At 48.3% G+C, this 22,035-nt stretch overlaps 1 protein-coding gene across 1 annotated transcript; it reads right to left on the bottom strand.

Moving 5' to 3' along the window:
* Nucleotides 1-7,467: 7,467 nt before the first annotated feature.
* Nucleotides 7,468-20,565, bottom strand: RGR (retinal G protein coupled receptor). The gene is made up of 7 exons (XM_019755548.3): nucleotides 20,449-20,565; nucleotides 18,600-18,756; nucleotides 17,397-17,518; nucleotides 14,633-14,786; nucleotides 13,177-13,294; nucleotides 11,309-11,422; nucleotides 7,468-10,883 (listed from the first exon to the last, which is right to left on the bottom strand). Exons 1-7 carry the CDS (start codon nucleotides 20,525-20,527, stop codon nucleotides 10,509-10,511), a joined length of 1,119 nt encoding a protein of 372 aa, XP_019611107.3. The 5' UTR covers nucleotides 20,528-20,565; the 3' UTR covers nucleotides 7,468-10,508.
* Nucleotides 20,566-22,035: the final 1,470 nt, after the last annotated feature.

Raw genomic sequence — 22,035 nt, 5'->3', positions numbered from 1 at the left:
AAAAAGACTTCCAGAGAGAAATGTATGTGTATATATGCATGTGTGTATGTGTATATTATATATTCATATAAAACAGCAAAAATGGCCTCAGAGGTGACTCGGGAAATCTCAGCTAAATCACTCTTCATAAAATGGAAGTGTTCATAACATCCTTCCTCTACCCCCAAATCCGTGGTTCTTAATCCTGGCTGCACATTAGAATCACCTTTTAAAAGTCCCAAGCCCAGCCAACCCTTCAGAGCAATTACTCCAGAGTCTCTGTGGGAGGGGCCCAGACATCAGTGGTCTGACTGTAAAGCACTGCCATGCTTCTTAAGCTTTCAGGTGCACACAAATCCCCTAGGGGCGAGGAGAGATTTGTTGAAAAGCACATTCAGATTCAGGAAATCTGGGCAGGGCTGAGGGTCCACGTTTCTGAAAAGCACTCAGGTGTGGCTGATGCTAGATCCCAAGTGATTCAAAGGTGCACGCAAATTTGAGAACTATACTTTTGAGGGTGTTGTGGAGAATTAAAGGAAGTAGTAGATGTGACATGTACTGCATATAATTGTCACTCAATGATCATGATTCTCCTATACACCCTTTCTTGAGTGACTAATAAAAAAAACAGGAGATAGCAAGGAATAGCTGATAACGTCCCCAAAGGAGGTCCCCACTACATGCCACGTGCTGTAAAATGTGGCACCTCAATGAGTCCACTTTGGGGACAGTGGAATAAATTCAGAGATAAAAATCTTGCTCAAACTTGGCCTCACATTGAGTAAAAGACAGATCCTGGATTCATGCCCAGGTCTTTCCACTACCAAATCCTAAGTGCTTTCTGAGCTGCCATGCTCTGTCTCTCACCTAGAAGAGTGAAGCACTCGCATGTGTTCTGACAGCTGCAGAAGGAAGAGCAGCTGGGCTGAGGACGCCTTACAGGGAGACAATGGAGGCCATTGTAGGAGCAGCGAGATGGATGGAGGAGAGAACAGGTGGGTGGTGTCAGGGCCAGGGAATAGCTTAAGAGGAGAGCAGCAAATTACCTCAACCAGGAGGAGAGCGGAGATTTGGAGATTATGATTTTGGCTTTTGCCCAGGACTTTTCCAGCACTCGTTACCTAAGAAACGTTACCATCACCAAATGCCATTTACTGTACTTGCTGAGGCTCAGGCTGCTTCTTCTGGCACTGTACTTGGAAAGCCCTCCTGTTCTGCACCCCATAGTTTAGGGTGTGCTTCGACATGTAATGTCAGCATAAGGTGCTATCACCTCACTTTCCTGATGAACGCTCCAAGACAGAAAAACTCAGGGACTGCCTCAACTTCTCACGATTAGACAGAAGCAAAACCCAGACACAGACCTGCTAACCAAACCCTGTGAGCTAGACTTTCTTTTTTCAAATTTTTCTATTTTTTTTTTTTATTAGTTTCAGGTGTAAAGAACAACATAGTGATTAGACATTTATATAATTCACAAAGTAATAACCCCAATAAGTCTGTTACCCATCTGACACTGTACATAGTTATTAGAATATTGTTGACTATATTCCCTATGCTGTACTATATATCCCTGTGACTATTTTTTAAAAATTATAGTTGACATTCAATATCATTTTATATTAGTTTCAGCAGACTTTCAATGAAAAGAGGAACTCTATATGGCCATCTGGGAGTTGTCTAGTAGAGGCATGAAATTCTGTTCCCTCCAAGGAGAGATATGGAATCACATCATCATCTGAGGTAGAAAATAGCTAGACATAAGGCTTCTGTACCAAGAGCAGGAAAGAAAGTTTGTCTGAGATCCTGCAGGAATCAAAAATTCACTACAAGGCCTTGCCAGGGCACTGGAGGCACTTGAGAAGGGCGCCTCCAGGGCTGGAGGCTCAGGATAAATTCATCGTTTAGATAGCACTGCCGCCTTGTGATAGAAGCTGAGCACTGCGCCATCCTAACTTGCTGCCAAGTAAGTATTTATTCATGTTAGATATTTGCTTCCCCCCATTCCTTTTTTCTTCATTTTGCCTATATAATAGGGCACATAGTGATGATCTTTACTGATATATGGAACAGAAGATCAGAGGAAGTTGGGTAGGAGTGAGATGGGCTTGTATTTGTGCAAATTGAACTAGGAGTGTCTCTGACAGGGAAAACAGCAGAAATCCTTTCTGTTTTGTGGCAAGGAGAAAGATATAAATAAATTAGGCATTCTTTCTTGACATTGAATTTATATCTTCACTTTGAATTTATTTATCTATGTGGAAAATTTGCAAAATCCTTTTGCTTTTAAGAGAGAGAATATAGATATAGTTAAGGCTATAATTAATTTATATTTCAATTTTTGCTAATCAATCACAGCCCCCGCCGCTCCCCAGGAAAATTGGCCCCAGGGGATCATGGGGAGGAGGACAGGGATTGCCCATTCCTTCACCTCAGAAACAACTTGCTACTTTATTTGTGACTTTAATTCAAGTCCATTTGTCTCTAGGCAAAGTCACCATTTCCAGCAAGAAGACGGGGTGGGATGGGATATTATTATACTGTACTGTCATATTTCTTTGCTAAAGATCTTAAATAAAATCTGATTTCAATGGATCCTAGAATGGAAAGCAATCTTGGAAAACAAATTGTGTGCCTTTTAAATTGGTTTTCATACAGGGATCCGGTCAAGATGGTGCAGCAGGTAAATGCTGTGCTCACCTTCTCTCACAACCACATCAAAATTACAACCAAACTACAGAACAAACATCATTGAAAATCGCCTACAATCTTGCTGAACCAAAGCCCTACAACTAAGGACATGCAGAAGAAGCCACATCGAGACTGGCAGGAGGGGCAGAAACATGGAATGGGATGGTCCCATACCCGCGTGTGACTGTTAAAAATTGGGAGGGGTATTGTGGATGTGGAGGTCCCCCCCGGAGAAGCAAGAGGTCCCAGCCCTACTGCAGCCCAGGGTTCCAGTGCCGGAGGAGAGGTCACCATAATTTCTGGCTGTGAAAAACAGCGGAGATTGTGACTTAGGGAGACAGAGGGTGGCTGCACTCCCAGGTTCTCCTCTTACAGCAACCGCGCATGTGGACTTACCCACCATCGGAATCACTGGCTCTGTGCTGAGCGCTGGAGCAGCAGCTGGCAAGGCAGCAGGGACATACAGGAGGTGGGGTGGGGCACTGAGTTGTCTGGCTTGGGACAGGGCTGGAGGGACAGCTGTCTCCTGGATGGAGAACCTGGCAGAGGCCATTATTTCTTTCTTGGGCCCTCCCCCTGCCCTGCTACAACCGCAGGCAGCCACCATATCTGAGTCTCCATCAAGCTGGCTAATGTGCTCATTCGCCATGCCCTGGTGATTCAAGACCCCGCCCTGCCCAACGTTCGGGCACACCCAAGCTGCTTCCAGTGGCTTTTTTGTACAAACCACCTGCCTTGGCTCATGCTGCACACTTTCCTAGGGTCTCTCAAAGGCTCACGGAACGAAGACAAGCAGCATCTGGCTTGAGCATGTCTTGTACCTCTGGCTGAGCAACCCTAAGCCAGCACTAGCAACAGCCAGCCATGGTTCACAGCTTGGCCTCTTGAAGCACTTCTAACCACAGCATGGATGGCAGCCATCTGCAGATTTCTTTGTGGTTCCTGCCGGGTGGCCCCAGGTGGAGCATGGGCTGTGGCTGCACTTGACTGTCAGTGAATACCCTTCAGGGTGGTCCTAGGGCTGGCACACCCAGTGGCCAGCTTCAAAACAAGCTGAAACTTCACCCAGCAACCTCCAAGAATGACACATCCAAGGGGCAGATTGGTCAGGCACCAGGCAACTACTGCTGTGTAGGGTCAACCCCTGCACAACAATTCTTCTACTGTAGTCAAGGTCAGTCCTCACAACCAGTGAGCCCATGGTCAGTCCCTCACATTGATGTGCAATTATCAATCAAGGCTCAACTACAAGAGGAGGGCACACACAAACCATACCTGGAGTGCGTGGCTTAAGTAACCAGGAAGACTTTGCCACTGAACCCCACAGCACACCTACTACATAAGGCCACTCTACTAGGACCAAAAGACGTAGCAGCCCTACCTAATACATAGGAACAAACACAGGGAGGCAGCCAAAATAGGGAGACAAAGTAACATGTCCCAAACGAAAGAACAGAACAAAGCTCCAGAAAAAGAACTAAACAAAATGGAGATAAACAATACACCAGGGGCAGAGTTCCAAACACTGTTCATAGGATGCTCAATGATCCCAGGCAGACTTCAACAAAGAGGTAGAAAACATAAAGATGGAGATAGAAAACATGAAAAAGAACCAGTCAGAAATGAAGAATACATTACAGGGAATCAACAGTAGATTAGATGAAGCAGAGGATCAAACCAGCAATTTAGAAGATAAGGTAGCAGAAAATACCAATCAGAACAGCAAAAAGAAAAAAGAATCCAAAAAAATGAAGATAGTTTAAGGGACCTCTGGGGTAACGTCAAGTGTACCAACATTTGCATTATTGGGGTACCAGAAGGAAAAGAGAGAGAACAATGAATTGAAAACCTATTTGAAGAAATAATGACAGAAAATTTCCCTAACCTGGTGAAGGAAATAGACATAGAAACCCAGAAAGCACAGAGTCCCGAACAAGATGAACCCAAACAGGCCCACACCAATATACATCATAATTAAAATGCCAAAGGTTAAAGACAAAGAGAGAATCTTAAAAGCAGCAAGAGAAAAGCAGTTAGTTACCTACAAGGGAGCCCCCATAAGACTGTCAGCTGACTTCTCAACAGAAACTTTGCAAACCAGAAAGGATTGGCAAGAAATATTCAAAGTGATGAAAAGTTAGGACCTACAGCCAAGATTACTCTACCCAGCAAAGTTATCATTTAGAATTGAAGGACAGACAAAGAGCTTCCCAGACAAGAAAAAGCTAAAGGAGTTCATCATCACCAAACCATGATTAGAAGGAATCTTAGAGGGACTTCTTTAAGATGACAAAAAAACAAAACAAACAACAACAACAAAATATATATATTCATATATATATATATGTATATATATATATATATATATATATATATATATATATATATATATATATGAATAATAAAATGGCAATGACTATATACCTATCAACAATTACTTTCAATGTAAATGGATTAAATGCTCCAATCAAAAGATAGCGTGGCTGAATGGATAAGAAAGCAAGACCCTTACATATGCTGCCTACAAGAGAATCACTTCATTTGAAAGACACACACAGACTGAAAGGAAGGGGATGGAAAAAGATATTTCATGAAAATAAAAAACAAACAAAAGAGCTTGGTAGCAATACTTACTCTAGACAAAATAGACTTTAAAACAAAGACTGTAACAAGAGAGAAAGAAGTACTCAATAATCTCACTTCTGGGTATTTATCTGAAGAAACTCAAAATGCTACTTCGAGGGGACTTATTCATCCACATGTTCATTGCAGCATTACTTGCAATGGCCAAGATATGAAGGCAACCTGGGTGTCCCTGAATGGATGAATGGATAAAGTAGAGGTGGTACATATATACAATGGAATATTACTCAGCTGTGAAAAAGAAGGAAATCTTGCCATCTGCAACATGGATGGACCTATAGGGTACTGTGCCAAGTATAAGTCAGACAGTAAAAGACACATATCATGATTTCACTTATAAGTGGAATCTAAAGAACAAAATAAACAAACGAAACAGAAACAAACTCATAGATACAGAGAATATTTTGATGATTGCCAGATGGGAAGGGGATTGTGGATGGGTGTAAAGGGGAAGGGATTAAGAAGTACAAATTGGTTGTTACACAGTAGTCATGGGGATGTAGGATACAGCATAAGAATTATAGTCAATAATATTGTAATAACTATGTATGGTGTCAGATGGGTACTAGACCTGTCTGGGTGATAGATGGGAGGGGGGTTAGGGGCAGAGTGATAAAGGTGAAGGGATTAAGAAATACAAATTGTTAGTTACTAAATAGTCATAGAGATAGTTATAGGGAATAGAATCAGTAATATGGTAATAACTATGTACAGTTCCAAGTGGTACTAGTCAGGGGATCACTTTCTAAATTATATAAACATCTAACCACTATGCTGTACACTTGAAACTAATATAAACTAATATTGAAAATTTAAAACGGGGTGAAGATAAAGAAGAATAAGAGGTTCAAAGTTCTAGATATAAAACAAATAAATCTTGAGGATATAATATACAGCATAGAAAATATAGTCAATAGTATTTTGCTGACATGGTACAGTCTCAGGTGGTTGCTGGTCTTATCATGGTGATCACTCCTTTAACAATGGGGTATAATCAATAATGTAGCTGTAACTCTGTATAGTGCTAGGTGGGTACTGTTGAATAACTAAGATATATGCCTGAAACTAATATAATATTGAATGTTAGCTATGTTTTAATAAAAATCTTTTTAAAAATAAATATTTACAATCACCTCAAAGAATTAAAAAAAATAAATTGGGTTTCATACAGTCCTGGGGTTCTGCAGAAGTGACACTTAGCACTCCGAGGCAGGAGGTGGGTGGGCAGTGGCATCCATTTGGCTCTCCATCCCCACCACTGTCATCTGTTTTAAATAATGAGCTTTGGTGTAAAGTTGCACTATTTGGCTAGGGATGTTTTAACAAAATACCACCAGCCAGGTGGCTTAAACAACAGAAATGTATTGTGTCATAGTTCTGGAGGTAGAAGTCCAAGATCAAGGTGCCATCAGCATTGGTGTCTGGTGAGAGCTGTCCCATTGGCTTGCAGATGGCTGCCTTCTCGCTGTGTCTTCACATGGCCTGTCCTTGGGGCGTGAGTGGATGGAGAACTCTCTAGCATATCTTCTTATAAGGACACGAGTCCTCTCAGATCGGGGTTCTACCCTTGTGACCTTTCCAACCTTAGTCACTTCTGTATAGGCCTATCACCTAATGTAGTCACACTGGGGGTTAGAGCTTCAACGTATGAATTTTGGGAGGATCCAAACATTGAATCCATAAAAAAAAACCTTGTTTTAACAGAAGTTAGACTTCTGACAGCGTTTGAAAACCTCGTGTCTTTGTCAGAGCCCACTCAGATTGAGGAGATGGACAGGATGGATCCCACAGGGTTGGTGACTCACCCAGGGCCCCCAGTGAGGGGATGGCAGGGCTGAAGCCTGGTCATGACCCATGAGTGCATGTATGGGGTCCCCCTCTGTTACTCTGAAAAATAATGGTGACATTTAGGTTATCAAATCAAACATCAGAAAAGCAAAAAAAAAAAAAAAAAAAAAAGGTCCAGAAAAGGGCTGAAAAGCGCTGTGCATTAAGTAAGCGGGGAACAATTCTGTTGAAACACATGATTGAACCAAGTGCACAGTGAAGCTCAGAGGCTATGTTTAATTTGTCTAGAATGAAGGAAAGGAAAAGAGTTTAGTTTTGCGGTAAGGACTTGCACAGATTCTGAAGGAAACCCAAGTAATCTCGATCACTCTCATTACTGTGCCTGATTCCACTTACTTGGACATAGCGCTACCCTAATCTCTGCTTTTGACTTTGTAGCTGTGTTCGCAGCTATATTTTACTCACAAATGCCACGAAGACGTGAGGAGGCCATGGGCATCTCCTGAGGTAACTGGAAAAGATCTTGGCCCTGTGTCATCTTATCAATACAGTGTCTGACACATGCAGCTGCTCATTAAATACCTATATATTGAGTGAGATGAATAAGACCAAATGACAGACAGGGATTGGGGTCAAATGTACAGTGACTTATAAATGAGTAAGTCATTGCTGGATTGTTTTCTGGCACCTGGCTCTGGTTGTCCACCTGCCTCTTAGCGGCCTCTTCCAAATCCCTTCTGGGTTCCTTTGGAGGCACAGTGTGGGCTGAGGCCAAGGGGCCTGCATGCTGGTGAGGCCTGAGCAGCAGTTGGGCCGCTTCCTAGGCCACCGTGAAGATGCCCTGAGCCCTCAGGTCTGTGAACCAGGCTCTGGAGTCTCTGTTGCTTTCACCTTTCTTTCCTAGCTTCTCAAAGCTCCTGTTCCCTGCCTATCATGTGGCCTCAGTTCTCCTGACATTCAGGGAACTTGAGAAGAGCATGGTGGCCCCAGTGATGGATGGTATGGGTGGGGGTACTGTGCTAGTGTGTCCCCTCTGAGTCCGTGTATCTGTGTGTGGGGGGAGCAGGGCACTATCCCTACTAGATGACCATAGAGGACACATGAGTGAATGGAGAAAAGAGACCTTGGGTGAAGAGACCTGAGGGGCCCAAGAAAGGGCGAGACCTTGGTAACAAGAGCCTGGAGTGGGCAGGAGAGTGACGGAGGTGGGGAGGGACTGTCACCAAAGTTAGACAAACCGAGGGGGCCAGGAAACAAAAGCTCTAAAGAGGCAGAAGTAACCATTCCTTCTCACATGATTTTCTGACTGCAAAAATGATGCATATTCACTGTAGAAAATCAGCAGATTTGAGGACTGTGGACTGGCCCTGGGGCGTGCAGAGCAGAGAGCCTCAGGGCTTCTGGGGCCTTAGGGGCTGTGCTCCACCTGTGTCAGGTGCTGGCCGTGAGCCAGGGCCTGGCGCCTCTGATTTCTCTCCCAGCCCAGGGACTGTGTCAAGGGCCTGCAGAGAGAGGGCCTCAGACGAGACCCAGTCACCTCCCCTGTCCCTCTGGCCCCCAGAGGTGACTGAGCTGCTCGTGGAAGGGTGAGGCGAGGGTGCTGGAGTTGGTGGGATGGCGGGCGGAGGAAAAGCCCTGCACACATGTCCACAGGGGACTCGAGATCCTGAACATGCTTTGGGACATGGGCAGGAAATCCCAAAAGTGGCGAAGCTCCCTAAACCCATTCTGTGAGCGAGAGGCAGGCATGTGAGTAGACTTGGGGCTTCTGAAGCAAATGGCTTTACCAGGGGCTTTGGTCATTTCCCACCCGGCCATCTCCTGCCGACCCAGTCCAGCCTGGAGATGCCCCAAGCCTGCTTTCCCCTGCTTCACATGGGCTTGGGCTTGAGCTAAAGATATCCTTGATCACGCCCAGCCAACCTACCTTCCTCCCAACCTCTCCTATGAGCACAGGTGGGGCATGATCTGTTTGGGGACACTGGCCATTCTTGTTAGGTGTCTTCAGCCTCCACTCACATTCCACCCTTTCTCTTTCTGAGTCTAGGGTCATCTCCCTTCTTTTCTCACTGTGTTCCCTTGCCCCTCCTTAATGGGTTATGTCTTAAGTGGTGGAGTGAAGGGAAGGTCCCCAATAAAGGTAATTTAAGGATCCGTGGGCTGTGACAGCTGGGTCAGTATTTCTGGGACCCAGACCCCATCACCTTCCTGGCCACCCACTCAGTCTGTGTGTGAGCCTGGCTCAGTCCCGTGATTTCCCCTTCTGGCCCCACTCCAGGGCTTAAGAACTTTGTGTGGGTGCTGGAGTGAGGAGGCTGAGTGGCCTCTTGTTTCCACAGCACCTAGCATAGGATATGGTCCAGAAAATAGTACTGTGGGAAGGCTGCCTCCTCTCACTCCACCTGGTTTTGCAAAATGACTGACCGGCCTGTTTTGTACACACTTCTTGTGAGTTATGTTTATGTGACCTGATTTTCTGCAACTGCAAAACTGAGAGATCCTGGTACACAGGCAACCCAGATGCTGTTCTCATGACCATGCCACCCCCCAGCCCTGGGAGCCTGTCTCTTCCGCCTCAGCTCCATCCTTGCCGCCTCTCAGGTGCCTTGGCAACTGCTATCATCAGACCCTCTGTAGAGTCCTCGGTCACCCTACCAACCATCTCCATTTCTATCTAGGGCCATGGGTCCTACCCAGGTCTGTGTACCTGCCACACCTTGTCCCTGAAGTGTTGACTCTGTGGAGGTACAGATGTACATCCAGGGATGGGGACCTCAGTACTAGTGTCACACACTCAGGCGCCCATGGTCTCCTCAGGGAATGCTGAGCTGTGGCTCATGGGTGAGGACATGCCCTGGGCAAAGGGCAGAGCTGCCCTGAGTCCTGCAAACTATCACCATGGACGAGGCTGGTGGGGCCTCCTCTCCAGACATCTGGAGTTTTAAATAAGTCATCCTGATTTTTTAATGTTGGCAGCTCAGCAACATGCAGCTAGCTGAGTCTGGCTGGTGGGTGCTGGTGGCTAACTCTCAGTGAGCACTTAACATGCTAGACAACGTTCTCGTCCTTTCTGCACAGTCAAGTCACCATCACTGTCACCACATCTCAAACTGGGAAATAGACGCACAAGTAGAGTAAGTCACTTGCACCAGATCACCATTTGATAAGTGATGTCTGAATGCTGGCAGCCTGGGCTGAGCTTCCACAAGTAACCCCGAGGCTTTTACCCTTTTCTAAGTAAGACGCCGAGTCCTTATAATTCTGTTTTAATGAGCAGCTTCTATGTGTGTGAAGAGTACACATCTCGTTCAAGCCTCACAACAGCCCTGTGGAGTCTATATTAAAACCTTATGTTAGGGATCAGGTACAGTGACTTTCCCAAGGTCTCTCAGCCTCCGTGTGGAGGACTAAGACCAACATTCAGGTCCATCTGGCTCCAAAGCCCCCCTCCTTCTGTGTAGCCTGGTTTCTCTCTGAGTTCTCTGCATCTGGCCAGGCTCAACAGGGTCATTGGGGATGGAGGGTGTGTGTCTGGAGCTTGGCTTCTGAGGCTGCAGGGCAGGGCTCCTGAGGCGGCCTCCCGGCGTGGGCGTGGAGCTCAGTCCAGGCTGGCAGGGGTGGGCCTGGATCTGAGCAGTCCCCCAGAGAGGCTCACTGCACTCGATCCGCTCACTTGTCTGTGACGAGAGGCACTGCCAGATTCGCCTGTGGACCATCTCACTGCCCGGCGCATAGTTCACAGCGTTGATCGTGGGCACCATTTTGGCAATGAGAGCAGGCACCTGTTGTGGCAGAAACATACAGGAAAGAAGGCTCAAAAGCCCCTGCTCCTCTCCCTGTCCTACCTGGCGACCCCAGCCCTCCCCCTTCCCCACAGTTGGACTGTGCTACAGCTAAGTCTTCCCTGACCAGCTCTCAGATGATGCTTAGGAACATATGCCTCCCCGGGCACATCTCAGCCCCTGGTCCCAAGAGGGCATATTCACCATCTGGCTGTTTGTCCCTGTCATCTCACATGAGGCTTAGGCAATTTGAGCAGCAGCCCCATGTGGCCTGGGTGACAAGCAAATTCCCAGTGCATTGTGAGTGTTCAAAGGAAGAGAGAAGAGAGACTATCATTAGGCAGTGAAGCAAGAAAGAGAGATGGGTGAGACAGAGACACAGAGATGGAGAAAGTTCCAGCTCTGGGTACTGGAGGTGTCTGTACCATCTGAAGCTTGGGGGAGATGGAGGTCACATCCATGATGGCTGCGTAGAGGTACAGGAGGGCATAGGGGCCCCAGCAGAGCAGCAGCGTCCTGGCTGGCAGAGTGGTGTTCACCTGAGGAGAGATTGTCACCAGAGGTAGGGACTGACTTGCTCCAGTGCCTGGCAGGCCCGTGCAGCCCAGGGACCATGCAGGCGCTCCTCAGAGCTGGGCAGTGTGACTGGGCTGTGGGAAGATGTGAAGCCTATGGAGGAACTTGGGACCTGATGGATCTTACTGCCCTTCATGACCCTACTCCTGTCATTTAATCTTACTTGACCTCAGTTGCCTTGTCTGTAAAATGGCCTGATAATACCTGTCTTAACCTAAAGGCAGGGACTGGGGGCAGATAATGAACTTCCTTTCTGGTCAAACCCTGGACTCTGTGAGTGTAGCCGTGTGCATGAGGGTCCCCAGGCTGAACTGCCCTCACACCTCAGTCCCCAGACCACCTTGCCATCAGCAGCTGCAGCCACCTGGCTTGTCAATCTGTCCTGGGTTCAAAGGGGCTGCTTTCCACTGAGTGAGATAGAACCAGGGAGTAAGCAATGTGGTAGCACCTGGGGCCACAGGAGGGCGCAAGACATGCGATCTAATTTCAGGATGAAAGTTGCCATGTTCTGCTTCTCACACTTCAAATTCTGACGCTAAAAATCAGTGCCTATTTTCTCTTGACTATGTCTTCCTTTAACAAAGAAGGTGACGTAAGCTCGCAGCCGACGTCCCTGGGCCAGTATGTGGCTACCCCTGCTGATGCTACCAGAACTGATGGTTTAAAGTCAACTCGGAAAAATGAAAAAAATCCCTGTGGCTGACTTGTCTTCTGGCTGATTGAACCTCCAATAAATGTGGTGACTTGGAGCACTCAGGCAGGGCTCCGAGGCGGTGATGAGCAGATGAGCATTGAGCTGGGAGCCTAGGATGGGATTCTGGACCCAGCACAGCCCTCATCCTCCTTCTGTGACCTCAGAATCACTGGATCTCCAGCTAAAATAGATTTGTATAGCCTTTTTCCAATTCACAGGAAAAAAAAATGTGGCAAATTAAGTGTCTCCACAACGAGAGGGTTTCTTTTATGCACCACGACTGACCACTGGGTGGTGGGGTCCCTGCCCTGGGCTTGATCCAACTTTGCTGTTCTTAGTTGCGGCTTAGCTAACCTCTGTAGGCCTCAGTTTTCTAGTCTGTAACATAAGCTTCCTTCGTCCGAGAATGGTTGCAAAAATGCAATGACATGATGCATATAAAGTACTATTCGTATCGTTTCTTAAAAAATCTTTGGAGCTTGTTATGACTCATCTGCTAGAGATTATCCAGGTGACAAAGTTAAAATTGTGGCAAGGGAATATTAATGCAGGAATTCAGAAATGGCGAAGAGGGGCTTATTTTGAAGTATTGTTTTGCTTGGACAAATGTACTCGCGGGTGTAATTTTATGTTATGGGTAACAGCCTGTGCCTTGATTAAATTAAACATCTTGAAGCAATTCAAAAGCAGCATTTTAAAAGTATGTAATTTTGTGCCAACTCTCACATCCCTGGGAAGAAGGAAATCTAACAGCATGGATAATGTCCGGAATGGGGCATCCTGGCTCTCGGTGTTACTGTGTCTGGGAAACCTGAGCAGTCCTGATCCTTCTTCCAGGTCTCAGCGATTCCCAGCAATGACAAGGAGGGTGCATTCCTGCCTAACACCCCGGATCCATGAAAGCTGGATTTTCTTGATTGTTTAAAACACAGAGAACCCCTGATTGCTGTCACATCATTCATGTTCCTTGGTGTCCCTGTGGGGGACAGAGACATTTCTCCATCTCTAGGAGTTGGTCCTTACCTGGGGATGGCCAGTCTTCCGGAGTTTCTGCTCCATGAGCCGATAGGATGTGTGTGTGATGAAGAGGGGCAGGATAAAGTTGCAAAAGGCCATGGTGAAGAGGAAGCTGGTGAAGTTTCTGCAGGCAGACGGGGCACAGGAGTAAGCGTCGTCTCTCAGGGGTGACCAGCTGCCCTCAAAGGCCCATCAGCCTTTTCTCTGGATAGTCACATGCGGGGCTGCCCCATCAAACATGTGCTCAGAGTGAGGGTGCTCCTGGGTCCCATCTGACCTCCCCTCAGAGCCAGGGAGCCACTAGTTCCCCCTAGAACTTGCCTTCAGGTGCCAGGGAGCTGAGATGAGGGAGAGTCCTCCTTCAACTCACTGTTGGGCAGTTAAGTGCTATTCTTGCTCTGTGTATGTGCCCAAGTATGGAGAATGGGACACTATCATTTGGGAAATGAGTTTACCAGATAGCGATGTCAGTGAACCAAGAGGAAGGAACATTCCAGGTGTGTTCCTGGCACAGGGATTTGAAAGGGGCCTGCGAATAACAAAGAGACTGGACATTGTGTCACTGAAGAAATTGTGGTCATGGGACATAGAAGGGTTGACCCTTTGTGAGGGGGATGCCATGTCACCTTGGTGCAGTTCATTAAGGATGGGTGGGAGGAAGGGATGCCAGAACGACAGGACACAGGCTGGGGAAACACGTGCAGGGAGTGCTTTGGAGGGGCATTTGGCCCAGACCCAAGGTTACGAAGTGGGTTTCACCCGAAAACCCTGTCATCGGGGGCAGATGCTACGTGAGTTAAATGAGAGTAGACATGTGAAGCAGATGAATACAACACGGTCCTAGTGGAGCCTTGTGACCCCTCCCCAAGTCATCCCTTAATGGGTATCCCTAAGCCCTGGTCTCCCCAGAGCCCCATTGATGGGGCAGTACTAGACACGTGCTCCACGATGGTGGGGCCATTATGCATTCAACCCTGTCTCTCCAGGGCTTGGCCCAGGGACTGGCTCACAGCAGACACCCAGAGAATTCAGAGACCTGAACTATGCCAACGAGGTCTGTAACATTCAATGACTGTAACATTCTTTGAATCTATGGAACAAAGGACATGAGTTCTTCTAGAAACTAATAAAGCCAGAGCTGGGACAGCTGACTGTGCTGAAGAGAGCAAAGGGGCCATGAGGCTCAGTGACTTTTAGAACAAACACAGGCCAATGGCTCACTGGATGATGCCCCTTCTGGGGCCCAACTCTGCGCCCCAATTTGCACAACATTCCCATCACTTGGCCAGTGTTCAGAAAAGGCTTTCCCCAGTCCCACCATCAACCTGCAAGTGGTATCATGACTAAAGAGTTGAGATTGTCTGGCAAATGTTGACATGCCCCCATTTGGATTTTCAGCTGTGATATTATTGTCTAAGGGCTCAAAGCCAGGATTCCCATGGAAGGGAGCCTCCCACCTTACCTGTCCCCCCTGGAGTAGTCCAGAGTGCAGCACGTCCCCAGGGGCTCATAGTCATAGTGGCCCCAGCCAAGGAGGGGCAGTGCTGCCCAGAAGGCAGAAGACAGCCACACGAACAGCACCAAGGTCACAGCCATGTTCCATGCCAATCGGCTGCCTGCATGGACAGAGGGGGAGGATGGTTGAGAGGAGGTGACAGTTATCAGAGTGAAAAAGAATGGACTTAATGGTCATAGAGAATGGCCCTAAATCCTGGCTCTGATGCTTAATAGCTTAGTGCCTCAGGCAGGCTAAGAGTTTCTCTGAGTCTCACTTTTCTTCTCCACAAAATGGCAATGGTATCCCTGCTTCAGAGGATTGTTATGAAGCATAAAAGAGATAATAGATGGGAAGGTGTCCTACTAGACACTCTATACCATCTTCTTTAGGGGACAGAGAGAAGGAAGGGTGGCAAAGATATAGGTGTGTTTCCCAAAGCCAAGTTAGGGAAGAAGCATGAACAGTGATTTAGGTGAGGGTCATGGAGGAAGAAGGTGGAGTCTGGACTTGCCACCATCCTCAGCTCTTGCTCAGAAGCAGGCTGCCCTCTCTGCGTCCTGGATACCTTCTGAGAACTCTCGACTTGAGTGTTGGGTCACTGTCTCAGTGCCACTGGCAGAGGTGGGGTCCTGATGTCTTTTGGTGTGACCAATCCCACTGACCTGACCTCCTCCACGATCCTCCACCCAAGCCCCTCACCGCCTCATCTAGCCCTTCCCATCCAGGTTCTTCCTATATCTGGCTTCAGAATGCCTTTCCTAGATGCTGTCTCTGTCTGTGGTATATGTTGTGTTCCTTCGTAGGCAAGACCCCAGGATAGGGGACAGGACTCCAGCTGGGGTTTCATCAGCAGAGAAGAGCAGGTCTACAACCACCCTCAACCTGAAACTTCACTTTGATTGACATAGTCCCAGATGGTGTTTGCTTGGATGTGTCCCCTTGCTATGGACTGAACGTTTATGTCTCCCTCCAAATTAATTTGTCGAAGTCCTAATCGTCATATGATGGTATTTGGGGGTGTAACTTTGGGAGGTAATTAGGTCATGAGGGTGGAGCCCCCATGATGGGATTAGTGCCCTTATAAGAAGAGATTTGAGAGAGATGATCTCTCCTCCATGTGACGGCAAGAAGGCACCCATCTGCAAACCACAAAGAGAGTTCTCACCAGAACCCAACTGTGCTGGCACCCTTATCTTGGATTTCCAGCTTCCAGAACTGTGAGAGATAAATTTCTGTTGTTTAAGCCATGCAGTCTACGATGTTTTGCTCTGGCAGTTCTAGCTCACTAAGACCACTCCCCCAACTGTGGGCACAATAATTAATATCCATCTTGACCCATATATTGCATGAGCCTTTTTGCTTTGCAAACGGATGACCAAGGTGACACACCTAAAGTCACCCAGTAATGGAGTAGATGAGCTTGGGCCCATTTCTTCCCCTTCCTTATTTGGTGCTGCCCCACCATGCCCTCCCGCACAGGAGGGGCTTTGATCTAGGGGCCCCTGGAACAGGGATGAACTGTTCTATGTTGAGGCAGAGAAGCCCGTTGCTCTCTGAGAAGGCGTACGCATGTGTGTGCTCATGTGAGAGTCTGTGTGTGTGTGACAGTCTGAGGGAGTTTGGGGAATTGGGCTGGGATAGTGGTGGGAGATGTGCTCCAAGGTCAAGGTGGATCAGGAAGCCTAACCTGCCAGAACAAAGGCGATTTTTTTGCTTGGAGAGATACGTGACCCAACGGCTGGGTGTTGTGTGTGTGTCTGTGGCAAGGACAGATCTGTGATTCCAGAGAAGCCATGTCCAGGGCTTTAGGCCACACTGATCATGGACCCCACAGTGGCCTCTGTGCCAGAAAAATCCACAGCTCTAAACGTGGAGCCCAGGAGTCAAAGGGAGAGACTACCTCTGAAGTCACCCAGGCCATGCCCTTATTAGCTGTGGGACCTTAGATGAGCTACTTAACTTCTCTGAGCCTCTGTTTCCCAGTCTGCAAGCTGAGGGTTTGCTGTGAAGGTTAACTGAGCCATGGCTCCCCAAAATTCGTTCGTATACCCTGGTGGTGAGTGGGATGCTAGAGGGTCTATGGGTGAGCCAGTGTTTTATTTTAATGTGTAGTAAAATTATAAGAATATTAAAGCTTTGATATCACAGATATTGTTTAGAACAAGACTAAAGCAGGTATTTAAATTTTTAAAAGTGAGTTACTTCTAAAAAACAAATATCAGGTAAATAACAGAGGAGGTGGTACACTGATATGGCCAATTATGAAGATGGTATTTGACAATGTAACTTGGGAAATCAAGAGTTAGACTGGTTTTTACAAAACCCTGGCATGGCAGAGCCCCTCTCCCCACCATCTCTCTGCCCCCCAACAGTAGGGCATTTTCTGTGTCCCAAGGGCATGTTCTGTATCTCATTTGATTTTTCAAAATAAAACAGTGAGGTTGTTTACAAAACTCATCACGTAGAGGAAAGGCTAAGGCTCAGAGAGGACCCCTCACTTGCCTGAGGCTGCTGCCAAGATGCAGGCAGCCTTTCTAGCACATGCGTCTCACTTTCTTGCACCCCCGTGCAGTCCCCCAGCCTCCCGCCTTTCCCGAGTTCCCACACCCTACCCTCACGCACAGTCACCCCCACCCACACGCCCCTGAGGTGGGAAGCAAGGAGCAGGCTTTGCTGTGACCACCCTCACTGTGTGGTGTGCTTCCACCCTGGGAGCCCAAACACTTACGGGTACAGTGGTCGTAGTAGCGCCCCCAGGCGATGGCTGCACTGCCGCAGATGCTGGCCAACGCGGTTGCAAAGCCCTGGAAGCCATGAGCCTGGCAGCCGTCTGGACCATAGGGCCAGTGCCTGTGGGAGACACTGGGCACCAGTGACCCCTCCCCTCTGTCCCTGCCCTCCTCCCACACCTGCTCAGCTTCAGCTTGGAGGGCAGCTTCCTGAATGTTGGCCCAGCTTCTCAGAAGAGGGCTTTGTGATTTGTTTTTCCTGCAAGGAAACTGGGGTCCTAGAGCTGAATTCACTGCGGTCAAGGGGTAGAGACTGGTACAAACTCTCCAGGCTCAGCACCAGGGCTGGAGCAAAGGTCTCTCTGTGTGATCAGGTGCCTCCATCACAGGAAATGGAACACCCTGGTTGGGAAGAGAGCTCATGCCTTTATTCCATAGATGGAGAAACTGAGGCTCAGTGAGGAAAAGGTACTGAGCCAAGGTCACACAACAGATGAAGGCAAAGTCAGAGGGGAGGCCCCAGGCCTCCCAACTCTTGATCCCATGGGCCAAGCAAGAGTAAAAGTTTTAGTTGCCTCTTCCCCACCCTGGGAAGGGGCAGGAGGCGATCACAGCAAAGAACCCTCATTAATTCAGACCCCACAGAGCATTCACGCCCAGATGGGCTCCAGCCTCCACCTGTAGTGCCTGGATGTTAAGCTCACTTAAGAGATCAATCTTGTAAACACCTTCTGAAGCCATGACGATCCTGGCTTACACACAGGAGGTCTTAGACACTCGTCAAAATCCTGTTTGCTTTCACACATACTTATTTAGGGCTTCTTAGGTGACAAGTATTGTTTTAAATTATTTACAAATAATAAAAAGTCAATACTTCCAACCACCATATAAGTTAGGTAATAATATCCAATTTATAGAAGAAGCTAAGAGGGAGAAATAACGAAGCCAAGATTCAAATTTAGGCAACCTGGTTCCAGGACCCACGCTCACAATCCCTACAGCAGCTCCTGGGTTCCAGAAATTGGTTATGCTTCTTAGAGGGTAGTCTGGAATTCATATTTAGCCTAGTTCAGCCTACCTGCCCTCTCCCTAGGGTCAGTTTTCTGTTGGTAGGAAGAATGCCTCTGGTCTGGCTGCCCAATGCCCAGAGGTCAGGCCCCAGGCAGCAGTGCAGTGTCCAGGGACAGGGGAGGGGCTGGTACCGGAGGAGGCTGGACGTGGCTGCAACGAGGGCGTTCAGGCTGATCCCACTGTCTGCCACAGCCAAGCTCAGCACCAGCAGGTGGCCAGGGGTCTGCAGCTCCGGGTTCTTGCAGAAAGAGAGGATGCTCCAGCCATTGAGGCTGAGACCGATGAGAGCTGAAAGGAAGGTAGGGAGAGCTGCAGGCATGCATCCGGGCTGTTGAGGCTCACCGAGGGTCAGAACCAGGGCGCGGGGTGGGCAGAGCCTCAGCAACCTGCCCCCCATTCCTTCCCACTCAGCAAGCCCCTCCGTGCAGCTCATCAAACACCGATGAGGTGGACTGGCCCTCAGACTGAAGGCCATAAGACACACATCCTGCCCTCTACCACTCACAATCTAATGGGGACACTGACAAAGAAGAAAACCAGTAAAGCACAGCACGGTTCATGCTAGAACAATCATCACAGACGGCCGCTGAGCGCTTATCACATGCAGCGCAGTGTCAGCACTTCATGCGGTCCTTTCATTCACTCTTCACCTGGATACTGTCTTCCCCCTTTACAGTGGGGAAACTGAGGCTTGGAGATGCTACCGAACTGGCCCTAAGCACGCAGCTAGGAAGTGGTAGACATGGAAGTCGAACTCAAGTCTTTCAAATTCCAAATTGCCTTCTCTAAGTGCTGTGGAGCTACGTCAGGGAGGGCCTCGGAGAGGAGGAGGCCTCGTAAGAGCTGGGAGGCGCCCAGGACACCAGGCAGTGAGGTCAACTTGAAGGGGGTAGGGGGTGGTCTCAGGTGGCAGACAGACCTGACACTGAATTTGAACTTGGTTATTCCTCATGCTCTGAGCCTCAGCTTCTCCCATCTAAAGTGAGGAATGGGAAAGATCCTGTCTTCAAAACTGTGAGCATTTCCTAGGAGGGCAGGGTGCAGAAGAGCATTCTAGGAAGAGGAATAGCATGTGCAAAGACACACAGTGGTGAAATTTCAAGGCATGTTTGATGACCTAGAGGGATGCCAGATTGTAGGGCTCCCAGGAGTGAGGAAAAGGGGTCAGGGCCACCAGGACCAGCCTTGTAGCTGCCTCTCCCTCTCCACTGTCAGTTCTGATTGGGTGAGAAAAGGTGCTAATTATTTCTCTGGACCGACTCTGAACAAGGGCTGCCTCCCCATCAACTTAGTCTTGGGCTGGCCCTGCTTTAGGTTCTACAGTCCAAGCTCTGGCCTCAGTGACCTTCTTAGGGATTCTGGGTTGAGGTAGGTACCTCCCGGACGCAGGCTGCTCCTAGAATGGAAATGCTTAGGACGGAGGGAATGGAAATATGGTGGCAGTAATGGGGGTGCTGAAGAGGCTGAAAGTGAATGAACTTCAATCCCCAAGGATCTATCTTAGTAGCATTTTATACCCACGATCCCATCTAACCTTCACCACCACCCACTTGGAATGTCAGGGCACTGAGGGCCAGAGAGCTCGAGTGACTTAGTTACAGTCACACAGGTGGCATAGCTGTCTGTCTCTAGAGCCTACTAGGGGCCTGATCCTATACAAGATTCTTAGCAGGATTTCCAGGGAGTGGATTAAACTCCCCAGCTGGAGGGACATGAAAAGACCTGAACTCTGTTTTTTGGTCGTGCCCTGGGCAGATGTTCCCCTCTCAAAGTCCCTTCCTCCCTGACCTTTGCCGGGCCTCTCTCTCTTGACTCCCAGCCTACAAATTGCATCCCACAGGTGCAGCCATCAGAAGCCCCCATGGGTCCAGGCACAGAGTGGTATGATTTGGGAACCTCTCCTTGCCAGCTTCACAGCTGAGATCTGGTTTCTGGGAGCTCGCTGGGTCCCCACTCCACCCCAGGCCCTGCCTGGCTCACCTTCCACCAGCAGCACTATCCCCACAGTCAGCACCTCTAGTTCCCCGAATCCAGTGGGCAGGGACCTGGACTTGGCCATCCTCGCCTTCCTCCTGGCTGGCCCAGCTCTTCTCCCAGTTACCAAAGCCAGGCCCCTCCCTTTTAAAGGGCCATCCCATGTGCTGGCACAAGCAGGTGATTATGCTAGACCTTGGGCTCCTTCTTCCTGCCCCTCCTCCTTTGGCCTAAGCGGAAGGAACCCATTGACCAGTTGGACAGTGCAGTCTTTGTGAAGCCAGAGTGGAGCCTGTCTCATTCAGCCTACCAGGCAGGATTAAGGACACAGAGTCCAAATGTGTGGCTGACAGCTGAATTAGAAAAGAGTTGCATAACCAAGGGAGGGGTGGGGAGTGAAAAGAGGGCTCTGAGCTGCAGCTGCACTAAAGACCTGGTTAGGAGCCAGGTCTCGCTGTGTTTGTAGGTGCTGAGTGCCTGTGTGCATTTGTGTACACACGTGTGTGTCCACATGCTCGCGTACATGTATTCACAAGCGAGGGGGAAAGGGTGATGGCTGAGAAGTCATCTACTGTCATAGAAAGAACCCCAACTGGACTAGAGACTGGGATTCTGGTTCTGAACATGCCATTAACTAGCTATGTGCCCTGGGGTGGGACCACTCTGGTCTTCTCTGTTTCCTCCTTTGCAATGTTAGCATCTTTCCACATGGCCTGTGTAAGTCTTAGAAGAATACATCATGAAGATGGCCTTCCAGACTGCACTTTCTGACTCCCATACAGCACTTAGCTACACAAGCATTGAAGTCTCCCAAGGCTCTGGCTTGGGACATAGGGGCTGCTGTCTTTTTGTAAGTGGCCCACTACCTACTGAGCTCTGGCTTTTGCAAGTGAGGTCCTGGAGCAAGTTATGTGCTGGCTGCTGGTGACATTTGCATCAGGAAACACTAATTTAGAACAACTTAACTCACTTTCAGGTAAAGATACCAAAGCCCAGCGTGCTCTCAGCAATATAGCTAATGTTTATTGAGTGCTCACTAAGGCCAGGCACTGTGCTAACAGACCTTATAATTCCTACAACTCCATGAAATGGATAACGTCATATTTTCCATTTCCTGTGAACAAACTGAGGCTCAAAGTAGTTAAGAATGGGCCTGAGGTCACACACTGACTCACAAAAAACCTCAGCTCCTGTCCCCGGGGGCTCCTGGTCACGCAGTTAATTTTATTTCAGAACCGTTCATTTTCATGCCTTTCGTCTTGTGGTCCCCTCTTATATCCAAGCCTAATCCCCTTGCAAGGCTGAGCTGATGGCCACAGCTTCCTGGAAGCCTGGCTTGATAACCCAGTTACCACAGAGGCTTCTTGGACCTTCCCCAATTTCTGTCTTGCATTACTGGTTAAAACAAGTGTCAGGGGTTTTTCATGCATATAAGATTACAAAAGACTTCAAGGGAAAAGAAAAGCAGGACAGGGCTGGGAATCAAGGGTGGTGATCAGCTAGGTAAGACAGACAGGAAGGCTTTCTCAGGAGGAGGAAGGACAGGCAGAGATGTGGAAATGGGCCGGGCGGCCTTCGGTTTGGGGAGGAGGA

Source organism: Rhinolophus sinicus, chromosome 15, assembly GCF_057876585.1.
Source record: "Rhinolophus sinicus isolate RSI-liver-muscle chromosome 15, RSI-T2T, whole genome shotgun sequence".
Taxonomy (NCBI): domain Eukaryota; kingdom Metazoa; phylum Chordata; class Mammalia; order Chiroptera; family Rhinolophidae; genus Rhinolophus; species Rhinolophus sinicus.
Note: the sequence above shows the minus strand (reverse complement) of the source record. Positions and strands in the feature narration are given on the sequence as shown.

Coding starts and splice junctions, on each gene's coding strand:
- RGR (XM_019755548.3), bottom strand. CDS start 20,527: ATGGCCAAGTCCAGGTCCCTGCCCACTGGATTCGGGGAACTAGAGGTG. Junction 13,295..14,632: donor GACTACTCCAGGGGGGACAG/GTAAGGTGGGAG, acceptor GTCTGCCTGCAG/AAACTTCACCAGCTTCCTCT. Junction 10,884..11,308: donor TCTCCCCCAAGCTTCAGATG/GTACAGACACCT, acceptor CTGCCACAACAG/GTGCCTGCTCTCATTGCCAA.